This window comes from Pituophis catenifer, unplaced genomic scaffold (assembly GCF_029215685.1).
Source record: "Pituophis catenifer annectens isolate HBS135680 unplaced genomic scaffold, rPitCat1.0.hap2 SCAF_3, whole genome shotgun sequence".
Lineage (NCBI taxonomy): Eukaryota > Metazoa > Chordata > Lepidosauria > Squamata > Colubridae > Pituophis > Pituophis catenifer.
The window spans coordinates 35,511,368-35,534,620 of NW_027256883.1; the positions used below are offsets into that span (position 1 = coordinate 35,511,368).

A 23,253-nucleotide genomic window follows, 5' to 3' on the forward strand; every position below is an offset into this window, starting at 1 on the left:
GAGGGCTCGTTTCTGAATTAACACATATAGTGAATAAAACTCCTTAGAAGAATTGGGATTGTCAAAATGAATAAATAGACTGATGGCATAACAATGTTTTTAGTTAGGATAAAACTAGTACAATTGGGCTTGCAATACTGGATAAAGGGAAAGATAAATGGGAAGTCTCCTCTTGACTTTTGTGCACAATGTCTGACACTGCAATATACTGGTAGTCCTCAACTAATAACTAGTTGCTTAGAGACCACTCAAAGTTATGAGGGACCCACCGCCAAAAGTTACTTAGGATCCAGATTTAACGTTCTGATGATCACCACCATTCCACTGTCACCAGTACACATTAATAGCCATTTGCAATATCCTGCAGTCACAGGACTGCAATATTTTACTGGAAATCAACATTTATTCCTGGTCTCTGGAAAAAAATGCCCTGTCATGTCCCCATCGGAGCCTGAATCTGTGGAGGAAGACGAGCCTGAGCTGGAGCCAAGGCAGCGGCTTTGTTGGTGTCAGATTAATGTGAGAAGGCAGGCCAGGAGTGGGATCGCTTGCTAGCAGGAAAGAACAAAGCCAGGATGACCAACAGAGGGCAGGAGTGGAAATGAGGAGTGAAAGAGCTCAGACGATGAGCAAGAACCACCCCCTCCTGATCCCCAAGCAAGGAGAGTAGAGAGGAGGCAGGACCAATGCAGGCCAACCAGACAACTCAGGAGGAGGGCGCCCTGCCCATCTTCACAAGGTACACCTAGGGATTGAGACTTAAGGAGACGCTGTGGGGAAGGGCATTTGTCAGGCACAAACGCTGAATTCATGGAGTTTTGTGTGCCATTGCTGATGTTTGGAGTTTCCTGGACTTCTTGCTTTATTTCTTGCTTCCTGAAACCATTGCCATCTTCCTTTGCTTCTTGGACTCATTCTCTTGCCCCACTGGATTTCTTACTTTGTAGCTGTTGTGCTCATAGCATTTTGTGGGACTACTTGCAGCCAGAGGCTGCTGGAGGGGTGTGTGTGTGTGTGTGTGTTGGTGTGATCACTCAGTTCTGGGACTTGCCATAACATGGGAGCATTTGGGGGAAAGTTGGAGCAATACAGGGATGATTTGAGCTAACTGTGTTGCCTCTGTGCCTTGTCCTGGGTCATCACATGCCCGCTGCAGACAATGGGTTTGCTTTTCAATTGCAGCACTCACTTTACAACTGTTGCATTCACTTAATGACTGCCACAGAAAGGTCATAAAATCGATCTCATGACTGCCATGATTTGCAACCATCATGACATATGATGGAAATTCAAGATTCTATCATAGTCATGTTTACCAATTAAACTAATGTTTGGTTAACCAATTTTAATTATTTTTTTAAAAAGCATGAAAGAATTAGTCAAAACACTATGCTCATGTTTGTTCTGAAGAAACTGTATTTGTGAAACAGATATTTTCTGAAGTACATCATAGATTGCATTAATACACTAGCACGAAACATGTTTACGTTAAGAAAAAAAAATTACCCATATATTATCTGCACAAAATCCAGTATAAAATGCCCACTGCTTTTAAATAAATAGATTATAGATCACCAATATGCATAAATGTTTCCAAATCACACAAACAATCAAGAAAGTCTGATGGGCATAACTTTAATTTGTGCCTTGGAATCCTATCTACCATCTATCTAGTCATATCTTTTTAAGGCTGTAATTGAAGCATGTGCCATTGTGTCAGCCAACATTTAACGGACTTGCCTTATGAGCCAATCACAATACAACAATCTATTAAAATAACAGATATAAACTTCCATTGTTTACAAACAAATTTACTGGTTAGATATAGCGACTTATAATTGTGACTTTTATAAATGACATGACTTTCTGTGGCTTTTTAAATTGTAATTGTTTCTGTATTTATCTTTTTTATCATTTGTAAGTCACCTAGAGTTGGCTTATTGGTAAGAAAATAAATAAATAAATAAATAAATAAATAAATAAATAAATAAATAAAGTAAGTAAGTAAGTAAGTAAGTAAGTAAGTAAGTAAGTAAAGTAAGTATGTAAGTAAGTAAGTAAGTAAGTAAGTAAGTAAGTAAGTAAGTAAGTAAGTTTAGGAAAAATGAAGGGCCAGGGACTCGCCTTAACATAATGAGATAATATGCAGAATGATGTGATGGGGAGGAAGTTAATGAAAATTACATGAAGGGCTCTGCACAGAATTAAATTTAAGAAAACTCCATCTATCCAGTTTCGGATAAATCCAGCTTTAAACAAACAACTCTGCATCCTTCATCCCATCCTGCTGAGAGGCCTAGCTCTGTTCTCCAGATAAATTCTTCTACAGGTAAAGAAAGGCAGCATGATTTGACTAGATTTCTTATGACTTGGAGACCGTTGTTAGATTTCTTATACAATAAGGAGAAAAATCAACTTTTGACTTTGAGATCTGAAGATTAGACTGGATTTGACTAGAGAAATATTGCAGCTTTTTAAACATAGAGATTTGTATTTAATAATTTACTACTTCTTAGATAAAATTAAGAGAATAATATTTTATGCATTTTGGAGATTTTAGTAAATTGATTATTAGTATTTTAAGGTGTTTTGTATATTGGTGCTATTTGTTTAAACTAAGAAAGAGGTGATTGTATTATTATAATCGCTGTACCAAAAGAAAGAAGGAGGTCATTTTTGTTACAAATTTGTTTGATATATTTTTGTCACTTTTAACTTTAATTCCCTTTCCCGTTAATTTGTATTTTAAAGTTTGATGTTGAAAATTAATAAAGACATTATAAAAAAAGAAAAAAGAAAGGCAGCACGGAGGAAGAGGGAACAAAAATACGCTTCCACAGTTCCACAAACAACCTACTGGCTGTTTCACATATGGAACTAACCGTGGGATTTTTTACCCATAGGTTACTGAAACATTGCTTACAACAGGGAACCCATCAACAATAGTTTATGATCCATAATGGCTTGATGGATGTTACACTAAATCCAAACCATATTGGACATATAATATTGAACATATAACAGCATCGCAAGATGTTTGAAATTAATCATTGTGTTTTTCCTTAAATTTGCAAGATTTCTTTACATTACTAATGTATTTCTACATTCAGAAAAAAGGCCTAATAATAGAAGACAATATTTTGGACCATTATTCTTCAAATCAGCCTCTTTGGAAAATAATCCCAATCTAACAAGGAAGCATCTACAGATAACTCTGCCTTCCTCTTATTGATAATAGCAAGTTAGCAAACCTCTTCCGAGCACACATAAATGCAAAATATGCTATTCCTGCTAAAAAGCCAGCCAGAAGAGTTGTGCCAAAAACTTTGGGTGCCCTCTTCTTCGCTACTCGAAATGCTGTTGGAAGAACTGCTGAGATTAGTATGTTGTTGACATGTCCCAAAACTTTATGAAATGGTTGTCTCTTCAAGACACGCTCATAATAGGCTTCCAAGTTAGGCCGCTTTCCATTTCCCCAACTTCTTCTTGCTAGTCCAATGAACTTCAGCCGATGGAGTGTTACAGCAAGGGATACATCAGCCAAGCTAAAGAATTCTCCACAGAGCCAAGGCTGATGTCCATTTTCTGATATCAAAAATAAAGACATAAATAATTAGAGACTAATAAAATGCAATATGATGCAAAGATTCCTCTATTGCATGCAATTAATATTCTTATTAAATGTGTGTAACCATTACTTCTAAATTACTTGTTCCAATGGTTTGATAAATAGGAACATTACTTGACTTGAAATAGCCTAGAGATTACTAAATGGAGGTATTGTTCAACATTGCAGAAGCAAAAGAAAATGAGACAGAATTGACTGCAAATAATATTCTACCTGGTGTTTCTTCATTTCTTCTTTGCAACTCAGTTTCAACCTGATCCAAAACTTTTTCCAACTCATCTAGTATTTTCTGTAAGTACTTTATGTTATCATGGTCCATCAATTTAGACTACAGGAAATAAATAGATTATATATTAGCTTGCAAAAAATGATGATAAATTCTCTTGAATACTGTGAATCTCAGCAAGCAATTGTAAGACTACTAAATGACACAAAATGACATGTATATAATCCCTTTTAAAATGGAATTATTCCAAGCAGAAAAGCATGCAATAACAATATTTGCTATTTCACATTAATTATCATACTCCAAGCAATCCCAGGATACATTTTAACTAATTATACATATTCTGTTCTTACTTTGAGTCGTTTCTGCTTTGCTATATATGCATCTTGCAGATCTGGGTTTTCTTCAGCGAGTTTTTTTAATTCAGATTCAGTATTACCTATTTGGCCTTGCAAAACAGCAATAAGTCAGTTAAGGTATCAATCATCAAACTTTCAAGTAAATTAAGTAAACTTTATCATGTTAAAATGTTTTACTTCCTAACCAAACGTATGGATTTACAATATCTTGTGTGAACAGTTCAGTGAACCCTCATCTGTAATGCAGAATTAATCCTGAAAGTCAACTAAAATTTATTTGACAAATGTTTTTTTAAAACACCATATGTTGCTTATTTCAGCAGGCTGATAAATTAATTTTTAATAAATGTAAATTTGGTAAAATCATTTAAATAAGAAAATTAAAATGAAACAATACCACAGATAACTAGAGCAGATAGAATTCTTGTACATACTACGAATTCTGGTCGTGGCATACGCAGGAATCATGGAGTCTACTGCTAATTCAGGATGTAAAATGCAACCATGTGTGTATGCATCCATAGGCAAGGAATCTAGGAGTTCTCTGTAGTGTTGAACCCTTGGATAATACATACTTCCTTCTTCTGGCATTAATTTTGGAGTCTTTTCTACAGAGAAGAATATCCAGAGATGAAAGTTAACAATAAAAATTAAAAGAACATTGGCTTATTACCTCGTACCAGAGGTGGGTTTCAGCAGGTTCTGACCAGTTCTGGAGAACCGGTAGCGGAAATTTTGAGTAGTTCAGAAAAATGGTAAATACCACCTCTGACTGGCCCTGCCCCCATCTAATCTCTGCCTCCTGAGTCCCAGCAGATCAGGAGGAAATGGAGATTTTGCAGTAACCTTCCCCTGCATTGGGGAGGGAATGGAGATTTTATAGTATCCTTCCCCTGGAGTTGGGTGGGAATGGAGATTTTACAGTATCCTTCCCCTGCCATGCCCACAAAGCCATACCCACAGAACCGGTACTAAAAAAACTTGAAACCCACCACTGCCTCTTACCCACTTCTGAAAGTGAAAAATAAAAGAGATTTTGAATATGATCTGATTGTGGATAAAAGGCTGAATTAGTGAAGTCATTTTTTTCAATAAGTTTTTTTATTTTATTTGCAACATTAAAACACAACTCAAAAAAGGAAGAAAAGATACAAGAACAAAGCAAAACAAGATATTAAAAATAAAATAAAATAAAATAAAATAAAATAAAATAAAATAAAATAAAATAAAATAAAATAAAATAATAAAATAAAATAATAAAATAAAATAAAATAAAATAAAATAAAATAAAATAAAATAAAATAAAATAAAATAAAATAAAATAAAATAAAAATAAAACCAGCCAGTTTAACCAACCAGTTAAACTTCAAAGCTCTGTTAATAACCTGCAATTGTATTTGCAGAAAGATTTCTAATCTACCCTAACCACCACAATCTTTATCTCTGGTCCTTCTGGAATCAAATATCCTTGATTAATGCTTAATGATAATTTTTTTCCTTAAAATTTTAACTGAGATTTTTCCCAAAGATAGCATCTCATTCACCCAAATCATAAACTCTGATTTAAATATCTTTGCAGCATTTGTTGTTCTAAGAATCTTCATACAAGTTGGAATGCAGTGCCTCTTGAACTAATCAAGTTATAAGAGATTTGAGATAGGGGCTAATCTTTCTATGCTTAGTCATAATGAGAATTAACAACCTTGAACCTCCTTCATAATAAAAGTAACATTTTCTTAATATACATAGACCTCAACTTACGACCACAATTGAGCTCAAAATTTCTGCTGCTAAATGAGTCATTTGTTAAGTGAGCTTTGCCCCATTTCATGATCTCTCTTGCGACAATTGTTAAGTGACTCACTGCAGTTGTTAAGTTAGTAACTCGGTTGTTAAGTGAATCTGACTTCCCCATTGACTTTGCTTGTCAGAAGATCGCAAAAGGTGATAACATGATCTCAGGACACTGCAACCATCATAAATATGAATCAGTTGCCAAGCATTTGACTTTTGATCATGTGACCCATGGGAATGATGCAATGGTCATAAGTGTGAATAATGGTCATAAGTCATTTTTTCTGTGCCATTGTAACTTTGAACAGTCACTAAATGAACCATTGTAAGTCAAGAACTCCCTATAGTATATATCTTTCATTAGTTCTGGGCCTTTAACTTTTGTCTCAGTAGAAATGAAATAAATTTTTCAGAAGCTTATTAAGCATCATTTTTTAAGGACTGATTATAGAAAACTAGGGGAAGCTTCCTTCTTTGTTTTTAAAGCTGTAGAATGTGAATAAAAGACTTGTTAAGCAGCTTTTATTTCTTTCATCCTTGCTTTCATGCTCAGCTGGGTCCAAGAAGTTACAAGGTGTATTAAGCCAATCTTTATTACAGAAAGCAAATATCCTCTAATTCCTGGGAGAAAAAAATTAATAAGGGCTCCAGATCTGAGAAAGTGTAGAAGCTGATAATTTCCACCCACTTTTGAATGAAACAGATTTTCAAGACCTTTTTTCACCAGGATTAAGGTAGATAATACTGGTCAAGGTAGATTCCTGTTTCTCTAAAGAAGAGTTGCTGATAAAAAGATTTATATGTGTCTATATCCCACTCCAAAAAATGTTTTCCTTTCGAAGTGTCTTTTCTATGTCTTGCAAGAATAAAGCTTAAAATTATGTATCCCTCCTGACAACTTTCTCAAATTTATTTATCACATTTAGAAACTACCTATCTCCTTCACAGAAGGACTCTGGGTGGTGTATAAATAAGACATAAAACATAAAATCTTTACTATAAATAATCATTTAGTGCATAAATAAATTTCTATGAAATAAGATGTCCCAAAGATGCTTTTTCGAGAGGTAACTGGACTTTCTTGTTTTGCTTTGAAGACTTTTTGCTTCTTATCCAAGAAGCTTCTTCAGCTCTGGCTGGATGGTAGGAAATGGAAAGATTTATATTCCTTGCAGGCAGCTGGTCATTTGCATTCTATTTGAGAGGGTTGAGGCCACAAGGATTCTCCAGAAGAATGCAAATGACCAGCTGTCTGCAAGGAATATAAATCCTTCCATTCCCTATGAGAGGATGAGAGGATGAAAGAAAAACAAGATAGTCCAGTTGCCTCTTGAAAAAGTACCTTTGGAACAACAATGGCCTGGATGAATGAGAAACTCCATAGACATATGAAATAAATACACACCTTAAGGCTTTTAAAATATACATATACATAACTTATTACCATTCACAAAAGTATCTTCAAGGTAGTCAATAATCTGAGTTGCATCACAAATTATGTTCTCTTTGTGAATGAGCACAGGGACTTCTCCTGATGCATTTAAACGCATAAACCAAGGCTCATTATGTTCACTCAATGGAAGGCTTACATCATGCTCTTCACATTTCAACCCCTTTTCAGCAATCACCAGTCGTACCTGAAACAAATGAATGGGCTTTCCTGTTAAAAGATTATGGGTGCCCCATTTTTTTAAAAAAAGCATAGAGTTTATCACATAATGTATGGATTCAGAGCCAAACCTGGCCATAGAATCTCCAGAGTACCATATCGAACTTGGTCGTGGGATATTTGCTAATGGATATTGGGAGATTATGATAATAAATAGCTAAATAAAACATGCTGCTATTCCAGAGAAACCTGCAGGAACCATTTAATGTGAATATTAAATATTAGCTCTTCATATGACACTTTTTTTCCTGTAAGATAAATTGATCTCACTTGGTTTTGTTATTGCCTATTTTTCATTCTTTTATCTTGGATTAGCCAAGCTCCAATTCTTAATGCACAAAATTTAACAATAGTGGGAAAGGGTCTGGGCCTGTTTATGAAGCTTCCTGGCTGGAGTATGCCATTCTTTCATTATTTTTGATTCCTTCTTCTCTCAGGCACCCACTCACAGCTGCCTTTAATACAGTGCTTTGTCCCCACAGGGCAAATAGGCAGTCTTAAATGGGGGGAGGGGGGGCTACATGGGCGGAGGGAGCTATCCAGGTTCTGAAATATAACATTCCTTTTAGCAAATGAGACGCTCACCTTTTGGGAACTAAAGGACTGTGTCCAGTGATAGAGGATGATTTTGGCCTCTGACTTGACCTCCACTTCAGCTGGGGGTGCTTTGTCGGCCATCTGGTCCTCCTTTTCTTCTGCCATTTCACGTTTTTCTTCCTGCTCAATTCACTGCTCCGAGATTCTGCCCATGAGATTTGGTTCTTCTTTTTTTCTCTCTCCCCTCTCTCTGTTACTGAGTCTGCTCCATAAACTGAGCATGCTCATTACTAGCAGATGAAGCTGCCTTCCTGATTTTGCCCTCACTCTCCGACAGGATTTCATGAAATGAAGAAAATCTTGGGTATTCAGGATCAACAGAGAGATAAATAAGCTACCTACCTAAATTCAAGAAAAAAATGTTTTTTTCCTGAATTTCTTCTCTAATTTGTAATAAATAAATATTCTAGATACATTTAATTAATTTAACTAAAATACAAAGCAGCTTCTTTGAACTCAGACAGGAATCTGAACTTAAATAATGCAGGATAATGGAATTAAATGGATATGTCTTCAACATTTCAATAATATATTAATATCTGCCTCAAAATGGGTATGAGGTGCATGAATGTTATGTATTTCCCATGTTTTTCTTTTAGTTCAACTCACCTTCATACATAATTGTATTAACCTCCTGGGCATTTCACTGGCTCATAATTGTGTTCCATTGTAGTTAATTTTATGTTTGTTTCATAATGGTAGATGTGATACTTTCTCTTGTATTTAAAATGTATACTCTAGCTTTTCCTCATCTCAGATTAAACATGTTTACTGGCGAATCTTCTTTCACTTTTATTTCCTTATGGTTGAAGCCAGACCTGAACATCTTAACCATGTTTAGCATGATTATATGTTTAATTGGTTTTTTTAAAATACAGACTGCTAATAGTATCATGGAAATGACAAATACACTTTTGGAATCTAAGTTAAGATCTGGACTACATAAACTGCAGTTTCCAAAAAATAAAAAATAATCATGCAAGCATCCAAATGAGGGTTACACATTTTCATACTAGAACTACTAGTCTTCTTAAGATAATTTGTAACAAAGATTGAAAAGTGTGATTAATGTGGGTAACATTGTTTAGAAAATTACATTTTTACAGTGTGTTTTGATTACAGAATAATAAATAAATAAATATTTCAAGTTGTAGAATAATTAATGAAAGGAGTCACTTAAAAGTAAGGGGATTTTGTCAATAAATGAACACAGCAAAATAAATGTTTCTAGGAAAGCATCAGTAATTCACATCACTTGAAAAATTCTTAATAAATTAAGTTACTTAACTCTGAATGACCACAAGAGGTCTCCATAGTTCTAGAAATAATGAGGATACACTTCCTCAAGTAAAAGGTTATATTGAGTTTATATTTTCTTATTATTAGGGCTGATTGCACAGTCAGCCAGATGTTTTGACGGGATTTGGCATTTTTGTCCACCTATGGTATTCTTCCTAAGGACCTGGGATAGGCAGATGTTGTTGTTTGATGGTGTTAAAGCAGGGTGTAAGCTGTTCCAAGTAAAACTGCTGTATGCAATTGACTGATAGTGACTTTGTCAATATTGATAATGTTCAAGTGAATTGCTCCAATTGCTTTGGGATTACACCAAAGGCACCTACTTTGCTTTCTTTTGCTGCAGTCATTCTATTTTTATTTGCAGGTCTTTGTATGTAGTTATTTTTCATTTCTGTTCTGCTATCTCCAGGTATTGCCACACCCACTATCCAAACTTTTTTGTCCCTTTCTTTTATTGACAATTGTTGATTTATGTAGCAGGTACTTATTATGGCTGGTAGCACAGTCAGCCAGATGTTTAGACTGAATTCAGCATCAGCATCATCATTATTGTTGTTGTTGTTCCCAGTGCAGATGTAACATAAGTGCTCAGACATATTTTGTTTTATATTTTTTAAAACTCTTTAGAGCAAAACTGCTCAGGATAAATGCATAAAAATAAACTGCACCTCAAATGTAACTATCTTTTCTACATGATAACAGTCAGGAATATCCCAGAGGGAGTAAAAGTTACCGTTTGGGAATATACATCTGGTACTCATAGTTGTTTATTACAGTATAAAGAGAAAAAAATGCAGAAATGAGCTATCTATATTTCTGAGATTGAACTGAAAACCACCGTCAATACCAGTTCTCTATAAACCAAAGAAAGGGCAATGCTTATACAGGGCAAGCCCCAGACATTTTTTTATGGCTTCTAGATAAGGCCATCAAGAAATCTCAGCACAGTAGATTAGACTAAGAAACTGAATTCAATGCCAAATTCAATTGCACTGATTTTTGAGTATGTCGGACCAATTGACCACAAGAGGGCAGTAGTTAGTAGTAGTAAATCATTAAGGGTTAAACTCTGTGTCTCCTGTTTTTCACTCTGCCTGTTGTTTGTCTGAGACTGCTAATTTGAGGTCAGTCTTCTGCCTTCCTCCCTGACTACGTGCTCTTGGATTTTCTTGGTAGCATGTAGCTAGCTAAGTGTTAGGCTTTGTTTATTACTATAATGTATAGGGTATGTATTTCCTCCAAATAAATCTCCCTTCTGTTATAAAGTATGCTTCACTAATTAATCTGGACTAGAAAATGGAAAACCACTTGCATATTGAGTCAGTTTGGTCCAGTGGTTAAGGCACCAGACTGGAAACCAAGTGATCGTGAGTTCTAGTCCTGCCTTAAACATGAAAGCCAGCTGGATAATTTTGAGCTAATCATTCTTTCTCTCTCTGCCTAACCCTTCTCACAGGGTTGTTGTGGGGAAAATAGCAGGAGGAAGGAGCATAGAGAGAGTGTGAGAAAGAGAGAAGGAAAGCAAATTATTTTGACATTTTCATGAAATCCACCATAGATCAAATACTTTTTCTTTAATTTAAGAACCTTCCATCATGACAACCTAGCTGCTGAATTCAACCAATAAAGTGAAAAAGGAGTATTGGGATTCATTCATTTACTTATTCCTACCCTTCAAACCCACAAGAGTCTGCCTATCACTACTGCAAGTAACCTAAATGCACATATCCATTACATTCCATTATAATTAGTCATGGGTTCACAAGTTTTATGACTAGAACTAGGCAACGGTTCAACATTGTTACAAAGCCTTTACTCATTTGCTTTGTAATCTATACAAGTCACGTAAGGTTTTGTTATGTCGGCAATATGAGAGAGATATGTAAAACTGGAACATCTCAGATTCTTATCTGTTGCCTCTGTGGGTTGAGACTCATATCTGATTACTAGTACAAAATGTGGGTCATTATTTTTAATTAAAAGAGGAGAGAAAGAAATAGAGGCAGATTTTTTTCAAATCTACTGTTGGAATACTTGGAATAAAAATATTTAAGTATATAATATGGAATACTTTCAGTATATAAAATGCTTTAATTTTGTTTCCATTGCATTTCACCCTAATATTGATTATAAAGCATGATTTCAGATTCTGGCTGGATTTCATTCTATATATGTTGTTGGAGGAAACAAAATCATAACTAATCTGTCGTAAATGTAAGTCCCACCAATGTTAAACTGCCATTTTTGCTTGTACACATGGAAAAACTATGTACAAATGGTTGTGAACTATGGAAACTGAATGAAAAATAACCTATATAGAAGTTTAGGAAGAATATAGAGGGATTTCCTGCTACTTCTGACAATTTAACAGCAGCAGCAACAGCAACAAAACTTTTACCAATTGTATGATATCCCTTTAGCAGTTAATAATCCTGTTCCAGCAAAATTAAGTATTTTATCTTCCTTTCCTTTCTACATAAATTTCATGCATCAAATATATTGTTCTGGCATATTTCATTTCCAGAATATAATTTTTTAGCCGTTCAAAGATGTGACAACTGCACACTGGGTCTCCTAATTTCCTATGGTATGCATATGTCTCTGCTCCCCTTCAGCTATTGATTTTATTCATGTTTTTTCAAACGTTCAGCTGTGATTGCATTTGCTAACAGAGATAAAACAGCATTACCGGTGAGCAAGTATGAATTATCAGCAGGGGCAGAAAAAAACTGAGTAGTAGAAAAATAGGCACTGCAGTCACATGTTCTGATTGCACTACTTTTTGGTGGGGGCTGATTCCCTGCTTCCCTGGGTTCCTTTCATAATGTTGGTTATTTTGTTTGCTTTCTTGTCATGCATGGGTGATACTGGTTTGGCTACAAGATCAATAGCAGTCAACCATGAACACGGCAACTAGAGGGAACTGGAGGACAAGCAATCCAACCAAAGCTAAATTTCAATAAACTGCATCGATTTTTCTGGAAAGAGAATTAAGCCAACAGGAGTACTTAGCATGTTTCCAAAAATAAGGCCAAATTTTAGTTACTTTCTTGGTGTAACCTCACCCTACCTTTACACTTCACAAAACCTGATTTACATGATGATGGAAAATTCATTTACTCCAGCTATGGCTGCAAACTCTGCCAGTCTATTTGGAACATCTGCCAAATTTACTTCTCACTGATTTTCTCTCTCTTATTTTCTTTAATAATATTGCATAATGAAAAAGGATGGACACTTATAACCTTCCCATGAAAAAAAACCCCATGAATTGGGTTTATAAAGGCATTGCCTCAGTATGAATTCTATGGTGGAGTAAAGCATTCCTCCTTCTCACATTAACCACTTGTATTTTATCTCATAAACCTATCATGTGTGTTTTACAGTAGCTACTTTAGGGATATTTATGATCATGGATGATTTTTAATTGTGTATGCAAATTACAATGCAACATTCTCCCCAAATTAGACATAATAATCATAAAATAAAAATGTTCTCTTTCTCCTTAAGATCAAGATTTATTATAAATACTCCTCTCCCAGAACCCCTATATCATTATATAATATAGAGAGAAACAAACTTTCGTGGCAGAGCGATAGTTTTTCCACATGAAACGCACTTAATATACTAAAGCTTCAATATTTAAAAGCAAAATTGCTGAATATGTGTATCAATTTACATGTCGGACACAATTACGTAAGTTACTTTAAATTCAAACAAAAATTATCTAGTGGGACATCAAAGAATTCACAATGCTTTTTTTAAAAGACCCATTCTACCCAGGAAGGAATTGGGAGAAATGTTTTTCACATACCATGCTTCAACCCACGGATTCCTAATGCAGATTATCATTTTAACCAGTGTTCTGAGGTAAGTCAAACTTGGTTTTAAGTTGCAGAGAAATTTAAAAACTATTTCTTTAAGACCAAAGATTGTTGAAAGCTATTAAAAGAGGCTCAGTTTACCACCATTGTCCTGCAAAAGAACTGAATAGATTTTTAAACAGAGGCCATCCCACAATGCGATCGTAATAAGTTTTAAGAATGGTGAAGGAACACTTCTGATCCTTGTGCTCTCATTTTTCAACTGGGAAAAAAATAAAAGTTTGCCCAGACATTATCCCGTGGATTAGTATCCTGTTCAAAAATAGCACCTCTTAAATGAAAAGTCAGAGCATGAGAGGAAAGGGCCCTGCCCTCAGAAGGCTCTGAAGTCACTCTCCTCTACCTACCCCAAATATCTCCCCTGGCAGCAACTACACCGGAGTATTTGGCATGCCTTCCAAAACGTTTGGACTTGAACAATGCCAGCCCTAAACAGGGCTGGAGCAGGGCTAAAATAGGTGGAGTCAGAATTGAAGAATGTCTCCTCATACTGGCACAGAGCCTCTCTGGAAATCCTGCAAGAAGAAAAATTCATTTCTCTGGCTAAAAAGACGATTCCCACTTCTGGTTAGGAGAAAAAGGGCCTCCCTTTTTTATTATTATTTTTATTTATAAAAATAAATAAAGAGACTCAGGGCGGCTTACAATTGAATTTGAAAATTCAAAAAGGCATTATTTTAATTATTTTAATTTGATTGATTCATTCTGTATAGTATAGATTCAACTTTAGCTAAGTAAGAAAAACTTAGTTCTGGGGAGAAGGTTTGAATAATGTACGTTTACCTTAGGAAAAAATCAAAACAAGGAAGAGTTAATACTTTTAATCATGAATGTTTTTTTAAAAAGGAACATTATTTTGTTATTACACACACACACACACACACACACACACACACATATTGTGTGTGGGGTGTGTGTGTATGTATGTATGTATGTTTCTTAGAATTTGTGAGCAATCTGAAACCATGACCAAAATATGGGCACCTGGTATTAAGTTTCTTCTTTAAAGAAGAGTTTAAATTAATCAGAAAGACTACAATGCCTACAACCAGGGGTGAAATCCAGCAGGTTCTGACAGGTTCTGGAGAACTGGTAGCAGAAATTTTGAATAGTTTGGAGAACCAGTAGCGGAGATTTTGTGTAGTTCGGAGAACCGGCAAATACTACCTCTGGCTGGCCCCAGAGTGGGGTGGGAATGGAGATTTTGCAATATCCTTCCCCCATGAGTGGGGTGGGAATGGAGATTTTGCAGTATCCTTCCCCTGCCACGCCCACCAAGCCACACCACGTCCACCAAGCCATGCCCAGAGAGCTGATAGTAAAAAAATTTGAATTTCATCACTGCCTACAACAGAATTTTAATTTGTCCATTACATATTAGCAGGTCGATACTTCAATAGGTCTGCTGCATATTGGCTGAAAAAAATCCAGCCAACCCCTAAGTAGCAGCCAAAAAAATAATGACTGCTCACCCGGATTTTTTTTGGCATGGTATGGTAGAATTCAGCTTCTCCAAGGGCTGTTTTAGATAATTTTGAAAGGAATTCTAACTCAGAAATACCCTGGTCTTGCTCTTCCATTTTGCATTATGCAAGGAGAGGCACGTTGCTGTCAAGACCACAAATAACAGCCAGCTCTCATGTCAAAGATACTCTGCCCCCGAAACCCTGAGTAAACTGCTCCCGTAATACCTAGCACCAAACAGCCCACGGCACTTTATGCTCCAGAGGCATCAACCTCCTGTTTTGCTTGATGTCAACTTGGCTGGGAGGGCAGTTAAGCTTCTCTTAACCACAGCTCCATTTGCAACTGTTTTATCAAAGCCTTTGCATGCCTGGCAGCCAATGGCCCCACTGGGTACCGGGAATGTGATCTGGATCTCCAAGTGGAGGAGTAGCATGACCATATTTATGACTGTTGCTATTCTGGGGCAGCAGGTTGCTGCCTCTGCTCTCTTGGCAGCAGAAGCACATTGCCTGCCCCTTCGTCTTTCAACACTCACAGCCCACAGGAGAGAATGAAATAAAATGTACAGTTTACTCGAAGAAATACGGCTTGCATGCATCAGACTTTTTTTTTTAAGTATATCAATTACAATGTAGTTCAACCTGATGTGGCAATAACTGTACAGTAATGTTACTCTTATATTTAGGCATGTTATACCTATACCTATTCCTCTCACAGTCTGTTCCTATAAAATACAGTTAATCTCATGTATTGGTTCATACAAGTTCAAAGCTGGGTTGGCTTATCATCACCTACCATATCTTGGCTGGCTAGCAAATGTAGCAGACTGTATAAAGCAAGCATCAGCATGCTAGTTACACAGAATGCAAGTTCACAAGATGCTCCAAATATGGCAAAATCTCTGCACTCCTGTATCCCTATCAGAATTTGGATAGATGATTGAGAGAGAGAGAGGGAGAGAGAGGGGGAGGGAGGGAGGGAGGGAGGGAGGGAGGGAGGGAGGGAGAGAGAGAGAGAGAGAGAGAGAGAGAGACAGGCAGATAGACAGAGAGAGACAGACCACAGGCAATCCATTCTACACAAGAAAATTATAGTGGATTATAGTTTATAGTAGATTAATGTTGGAATATGTGGGATTGCCATATTTGATTACAAGCAACATATTAATTTCTAAATTTCAGGGCTTTCCATGTCCAAGGCTTATGATGCTGAAAAAAATAGTCATCAGCTACTTTTGTGTTCAGACAAAATATATAAAGCAATTTACATTAACAGGAACATGTTATTTAGATTATGGGAGATAATAATTTCCCAGTTACTCTGCAGAAATTACACGATGCTTGGAATACTATGTCCACTTCTGAACATTATACAGGAAGTCTTTGTTTAGTGACACAATTGGGACCAGCAAATTGGTCATTAAGGAGAGTGGTTGCTAAATGAAGCTGCAACTGTATTTATGATCTTACTTCAGTTTTCCTTTGCTTTACAGACTTTACAAAAGTCATAAATATGAGGATTTTTTTAAAGTTATTTTTTCATCGTTGTCATAACTATGAACAGTTGCTAAACAAATCACTCACTAAACCTGTATTTTAAAAGGAACATGAAGAAAGTGGAATGGATTCAGAAATCTATCAGGATAGTAAAAGGTCTGAAAACCAGGCTCTGCAAGACATAATTAAGAAGATGGACATGTTTAAATGTCTATGGAGATTCTCAATCATACAGGTCAAGGTTGTCCCAAAAGTGCTTTTTCAAGAGGCAACTGGACTTTCTGATTTTCCTTTGAAGATGGTTTGCTTCTCATCCAAGAAGCTTCTTCAGCTGAAAAAGCTTCTTGGATGAGAAGCGAAACTTCTTCAAAGAAAAAACCAGAAAGTCCAGTTGCCTCTTGAAAAAACACCTTTGGACATGTTTAGCTTTCAAAAGAGAAGACTGCAGGGAGATATGATACTTTGAAGGGTGTGTGTGTGTGTGTGTGTGTGTGTGTGTGTGTTTACACTTTAATTGAAGAAACATATGGTGCCAAGAAAGAAATACCATGAATCCATGTAATGTATTGCTAGTTATAACAAGAATAGAAAACTGATGATACACCAGATGTTGCTAAATTATACACCCAGCGCTCCTAAAAAAATTGTGGGTAATGGCAAGAATGCTGGGAGCTATCTTTCAGCAATATCTGGAGAGACTGGGGTTGTCAATCATGTCCCTACACCAATTAAATTGTAATATTTCCTGAGTAATTTTAAATCAGTTCCTTTCGCTCACTCGCTTTCACCTCACAGGATTCTTGTGAGAATAAAAGAACCAAAGTCATTGCTTGAGCTTCATAAGAAGAAAGTGGGCATTCATATAGTATACCCACTGGAACAGAGAGGTGATAAAAATAACCACTGAAAAACATGCATAGGCAAGTTAATGTAAATAAGGACTGTGTAAAATTAAACACCAGTCCTGTGGAAATAGTTGCATTAGACTTAATATATATACTTATGAATCTGAAAAATGTGATAATTTTTCCTACAATCAATTCCTTCTTTTTAAAGGTTTTTATAAAAAGAATTACCATTAGCACATTACTATAACCTCTGAATCCAAATAGTGAGTTTGAAGTCTTCTATCTTAGGCATCTCATTTCAGCCTGTTCTGGTAAATTATTCATCCTATTTATTGTCAGCTGTCAAAAGCTATGATATACATATAATAACTGATAAATACATATATCAGAATTTGCCTAAAATCCACCTGCAAGAAAACCAAGAATTGAACTGCTGCTTAGATATATCTTTCTAGTTCAGCGGTCTGCAACCTTAAAACACTCAAAAAGCCATTTGGACCTGTATCCCACAGAAAAGAAAACACCGGGAGCCACAAAACCCTTCCCGTGCCTGACTATTTCTTGAGCGGCCACAAAACTAGCATATGTAGTTGAATTAAATGTTCTGTTTTCTTCTGAAACTTTTCTTTTCTTGGATTTATCCATGGTTGGCCTACCAGGGTTTGAAAAGCTCAATAAATCATGTGCTGGTGGATGTCGCCCATTGGCGGTTGTGACGCTTATTTTGAGTGACAGGGAGCCACAGCAGAGGATCGAAAGAGCCACATGCGGCTCCAGAGCCGCAGGTTGCTGACCCATGTTCTAGTTTAACTTCTGAGACACTATTTATTACGAAAATTCCAGTTAATATTATGCCTATCAGAAATACAGGTAGTCCTCGACTTACAACAGTTCATTTAGTGACTGTTCAAAGTTATAACAGCATTAAGAAAAGTGCCTTATGACTGTTTTTCATACTTATGAGCATTGCAGCATCACCATGGTCACATGATAAAAATTCAGAAACTTGTCAACTGACTCATTTATGACAGTGGCAGTGTCCTAAAGTCATGTCACCTTTTGAGAGCTTCTGACAAGCAAAGTCAATAGGGAAACCAGATTCATTTAACAATCATGTTATTAACAACTTGTGATACACTTAACATTGGTAAGAAAGATAAAACAGGGCAAACTCACTTAACAAATATCTTGCTTAGCAATAGAAATTTGGGCCTCAATTATGGTCGTAAGTCGAGACTACTGTATATGCTTATAGAGGATACTGCTATTTCCAGAGTTCAAAATTGTTGCATCTGGCTTCTTTGTTCTAAGAAAAGTACCTCTAGGACAGTGGTATCAAACTTGATTTCATTGAAGGCCACATCAGAGTTGTGTTTGACCTCAGGGAGGCCAGGGTGGGTGTGGCCAGGGTGGTCGTGGGCGTCACTCATGCCAGAGGCGCCTATGAGGCCAGAGCGTTGTGCCAGCAAAAACGGGCTCCTGAGCTCCATTTTTGGCTGTGACAGCTTCCTGCAACCCTGTGCCAGCGAAAGCGGAGCTCAGGAGGGCTGTGGGCGGACCTCCTGAGCTTTGTTTTCATTGGCAGAGGCACCGCGGGCCGGTCCTTTGCTGTTTCCAGGATAGCCCCGTGGGTCAGATCTAAGCATCCTGCGGGCCGGATCCAGCCCCCAGGCCTTGAGTTTGAGACCCCTGCTCTAGGATAAAGCAAATTATGTGCCTACTGCAAATATAGCATTTTTATTCTTCTATAAAAGTGGTCAGAACTGATGTCACTAAATCCTATATTTTCGGGATTATCTTTAACTTCACAAATGAGCTAAGATTGGAATGGAGGATTTTCTCACAACTCGCTCTCCTGGAAAGGCAAGCATCAGCTCTCATTGTTATTCTTCAGTATCTGCCTGAACAGATACAGCTGTTATTCCATTCTATGTGCTGTAGTTTCACCCTGGACCCCATGATTTCTCCTTGGGGATGGCAGATGGACATTCCATCTGATTGTCATTCCACTTATGGATCTGTCATGTATTTGCCATCCCGTTCCAAATGCTCAATCCTGCTGGTTCCTATGACAACCTACATATCTTTCTATTGTTTCTCCAAGGTCCCCTTCCTGTAGTTTTTATTTCTATTTTTCTCTTTGTCTGTCAAACTTACTTCCTACTTTTCCTTTCGGCATGCCACTGCCTCCACCATTCTTCTATTGTTCTATATAATCCATTGCTTTAACTAGACAACCCTTCTCATCTGCAGAAATTCCACTTCAAAGCTGTATTTTCTCTGAAAAACCTTACACCCCAGGAAGGAAGTACCCCTGGGAAAGGCAAGTTGTTTATTTTGTGTTGGCCAAAAGCCATACCCATTGGAGTAAAGGCCTTGTACATATAGAATTCTGTCCTCCCTGTTTATTTCTATTGCCTTTCAGATTTGGTGGGAGCCACCCTGTTGCTATTTTTTCATCCCTTTTTGCGCTAAAAGTAAATTTGGACTGAGAGAATGCTCACAGCTTTATTTCTTATAGCTATAGAAATTGTGGCAGCACATGAGTTCTTCAGATTTTATCCTCACTAAAACATTATAAAGGTAGGCTAGGTAGAAAAGGATTCCGGCCCAAGGGCGATGAAATGTTTATCAAGACTAAGCAAATATTTCAAACAAGTTATCATAATAGTTCAACATTCAACAGATGCAGATGTCCTTAACGCTTTACTTCCAGGATGGACCTGAATAATTTCTGCCTGTGCATGGAACAAAGATAGTAGCAACTCTGCCTTCCTGAAACAAGTCCGCTCTGATCTCCACATAGAGCAAAATGAAGTAAGAATGAGCTACACAATGTATACATTTGTAGAATCTGCATGTGTGTTTATGCGTGAGAGAGATTTTTAATCCTACACTGTAAGAATATACATCTAATTCCATAACTCTAAGTACCTAGCAAGTTTCCAGCAATAGCCAGCCTCGCTGGTGTTGTAGTCCTCAGCTCACAAAGGCAGATTTTGCTACTTGGTTTGCACCCGGAGAATTAAAACCGTCCTATCTCATCCACAATCTGAAGCAATTCAGTCTTACAAACCATAATTTTGGAAATAAACTATAAGCAACATCGCCCAAGGAAGACTTGTTCAAAAACAAATGCAAGGAAGGGGAAAGGAGCTCTGCTCATGCTCAGAGAAAGAAGCCTAAGAGGTTTGCCAAATTACACACACACACACACAGAGAGAGAGAGAGTTTCGCCCTCCCTAAGGCCAGATGGCAACTCGAGGGACCGGGGCTGGCGACCTTTTGCTTTCGAGTTCCCGGAACCAGCCTTTTCTCACGCGCTTCCTGAGACACCTGCCCCTGCGGGCTCCGCCTCGCTCGCCGCGCCTCCTGCTCGTTTCCTTCGCCCGGGGTAGAGCCGGACGGCGAGGGCTGAGGACGGGAGGAGGGGACGGGCAAGGAGGGGAGGAGCAGAGCCGAGGGCGGGAGTCAGTGCCGAGCCGAAGATTGCTGAGTGGGACGGAGCCGCGGCATTTGTCGCGGGCACCTTGGCAGGGAACGCAGCGCGCGGCGGCGGCGGCGGCAGCAGCGCGAGGTGGCGAAGGAGTAATCTCGGCCCGGGCGCGCCCCGCTCCCCCTGAATGACGGGCGGCAGGTTCGACTTCGACGATGGCGGCACCTATTGCGGCGGCTGGGAGGACGGCAAAGCCCACGGGCACGGCATTTGCACCGGGCCCAAAGGGCAGGGCGAGTACGCGGGTTCGTGGGCGCACGGCTTCGAGGTGGTGGGCACTTACACCTGGCCCAGCGGCAACACCTACCACGGGTATTGGGCGCAGGGCAAACGCCACGGGCTGGGCGTGGAGACGAAGGGCAAATGGATGTACCGGGGCGAGTGGTCGCATGGCTTCAAGGGCCGCTACGGCGTGCGCCAGAGCCTCACCAGCCCTGCCCGCTACGAGGGCACCTGGAGCAACGGGCTGCAGGACGGTTACGGCGTCGAGACCTACGGGGACGGAGGTGAGTGGGTGAGCTGAGGAGCGGCCGCTAGGGGGCGCCCGGGGCCGGCGCACATTGGGGCGTGCAAAGCGCTGCTCTTCCACACGGGCGTGTGCAACCGCGGGGCTCAAGAGTGTGAAGGTGCGCTCAGTTCAGCAGGTAATGCGTTTGGTTTCTCTTGCTTTCAGTTTTATTTTATTTTATTTTTTTAGGGGAAAAAAAAGTCTCATCTGCTACGAATAAGCGCATTCAAATGAATTCTTGGAGACCTGTAGTTCGCAAAGAAATTTTGTATACACTCCCTGCTGGAATAAACTTTTGTCAATCGATAAGGCAGTTGCGAAGAAATACAAACGGGCTCCAACGATAGCAAAGCCGGGGATTTAATAACAGTTCTGAGCATCATTCACAGATCTTTTACACTTTGGTAGAGGTATTCTGGCATCATTTTACTTTTTTTCCCTGTGGTTAAACTATTGAGAGTCAAAAATATTAGCTTGACACCTAGAAACTTAGCAGGAATTTCCAAGGTACTTTATCCCACTTTCTCCCTGAGCAGTATTTCCATTAGTAGAACTAAATGTGGCTACTCTGATTTCAGTTTGGAATTTCACTTAAGTCATCCTCAGGAACACTTGCCAAAGAATTTCTGAGTTATTAAGCTGCACTGTAAGTGCAAAATTTTCTTACCGTTAATTACGAAAGTTGGTATCTTTGCTCTTAATTTTCCTTAGGGGAAATTGTGAGAAATTTATTGCTCTGGCTATTATTGATAGAATATTGATAACACAAGCCATACTTTGACAGTCATATTGATTTCAATAAAAATAGCTTTGATGTAGAGTCCACACAACCAGCCAACTTTTTTAGGATGAGATAACACACAGCAGAGCTGTCAACTATACATTTACCTTTAGTGTAAGTACTGAAAAATTTGTAGCGAGCACACCATCAAATATACCATTTCAATAAAAATATAAAAGTAAGGGTAAAAGAAATGGAAGCCATTGGAGCCAATCAGAGTTAAAATAAGTTATAAAAAGGAATTTAATGCCTGATATTTCTAGCCGATTAACTATCAACATTAGTTGATCGGCTAGAAATCTACTATCCTGTTGGAGTTAAGCTTCAGTAGGCTTGCCTTAATATGGTATATTACAATATCCTGATTGTATTGATTCACTGTTTCTGCTATGCTGAAAGAAGTAATATGGGTTTTATAAGTACGTTGATGGCACCTGAGTGTAAAATTTCAGCTGATCTCACTGAACGGTTCCATGTAGATACTGAAGATCTAGAAATATAAAGTAGGTTACAGTTCTTTTCTCACTACATGTCAGGGTGTGCAGGGCTTTGTTATTCAGGTCTGAAATCAAATGGGATCAGAATTTTTTTCATACAGATATGAAGTTGTGAATGCATGACATTTTTTCAGGTATTTAGTGTAATAGGAGATAATTGAAATCAGTCTATATGGTTAACATCTGGAATTAAGGAGGGTTTAATTAGGAATCTTTAGGACTGTCTCTTGTTTTTTTTCCCCTTTTTCTATTAAATGACATTTAACAGGGAGAATAGAAATATATCTGCAATATTCTCTTTGTTATTTATCAGTAGTTTCAATACTACTTTCTTTAAATGAACAGGACATCATTTTATATGGAATTAATTAATTAATTAGAAATATTAATAAAAATGTTAGAGTGCAATTCTCTGGTTACTTGCTTCCCCATCGCGGAACAGCACTGGATTGTGAGTCGTCGTTTCCCCTCCCCCCCTCCCCCAGATAAGGCTATATCTAGGTAGAAAAGTAAAAGTCTCACCTTCACACCTGTCTCTTTATGGTTTAAAAGAAGCAGTCAGGACCATTAAGCAGTGGATAGGATGAAGGAACTTGCAACACAGAAAGTTGTAAATACTTTAAGTACTGTACTTGCCCCCAAACCTGCTAAAAATTTGAAATGATAGGAAGACACGGGGAGCACAGAATGTGATCAGAACACAC

At 37.9% G+C, this 23,253-nt stretch overlaps 2 protein-coding genes across 6 annotated transcripts in view; one reads left to right on the forward strand and one right to left on the reverse strand.

Moving 5' to 3' along the window:
- Positions 1-3,202: 3,202 nt before the first annotated feature.
- On the reverse strand, positions 3,203-7,572 carry GDAP1 (ganglioside induced differentiation associated protein 1). The gene is made up of 5 exons (XM_070942199.1): positions 7,452-7,572; positions 4,648-4,821; positions 4,208-4,302; positions 3,842-3,956; positions 3,203-3,585 (listed from the first exon to the last, which is right to left on the reverse strand). The coding sequence occupies exons 1-5, from the start codon at positions 7,555-7,557 to the stop codon at positions 3,203-3,205; spliced, it is 873 nt and encodes a 290-aa protein (XP_070798300.1). The 5' UTR covers positions 7,558-7,572.
- A 13,250-nt stretch (positions 7,573-20,822) lies between these two features.
- Positions 20,823-23,253, forward strand: part of JPH1 (junctophilin 1) — an 81,486-nt gene continuing 79,055 nt past the window's right edge. For all 5 annotated transcript variants that reach the window (XM_070940484.1, XM_070940486.1, XM_070940483.1 and 2 more), the window contains exon 1: positions 20,823-21,269. In XM_070940484.1, the coding sequence (XP_070796585.1) occupies positions 20,891-21,269 (379 nt within the window). In that variant the 5' untranslated portion in view covers positions 20,823-20,890. The remainder of the gene's footprint in view (positions 21,270-23,253) is intronic.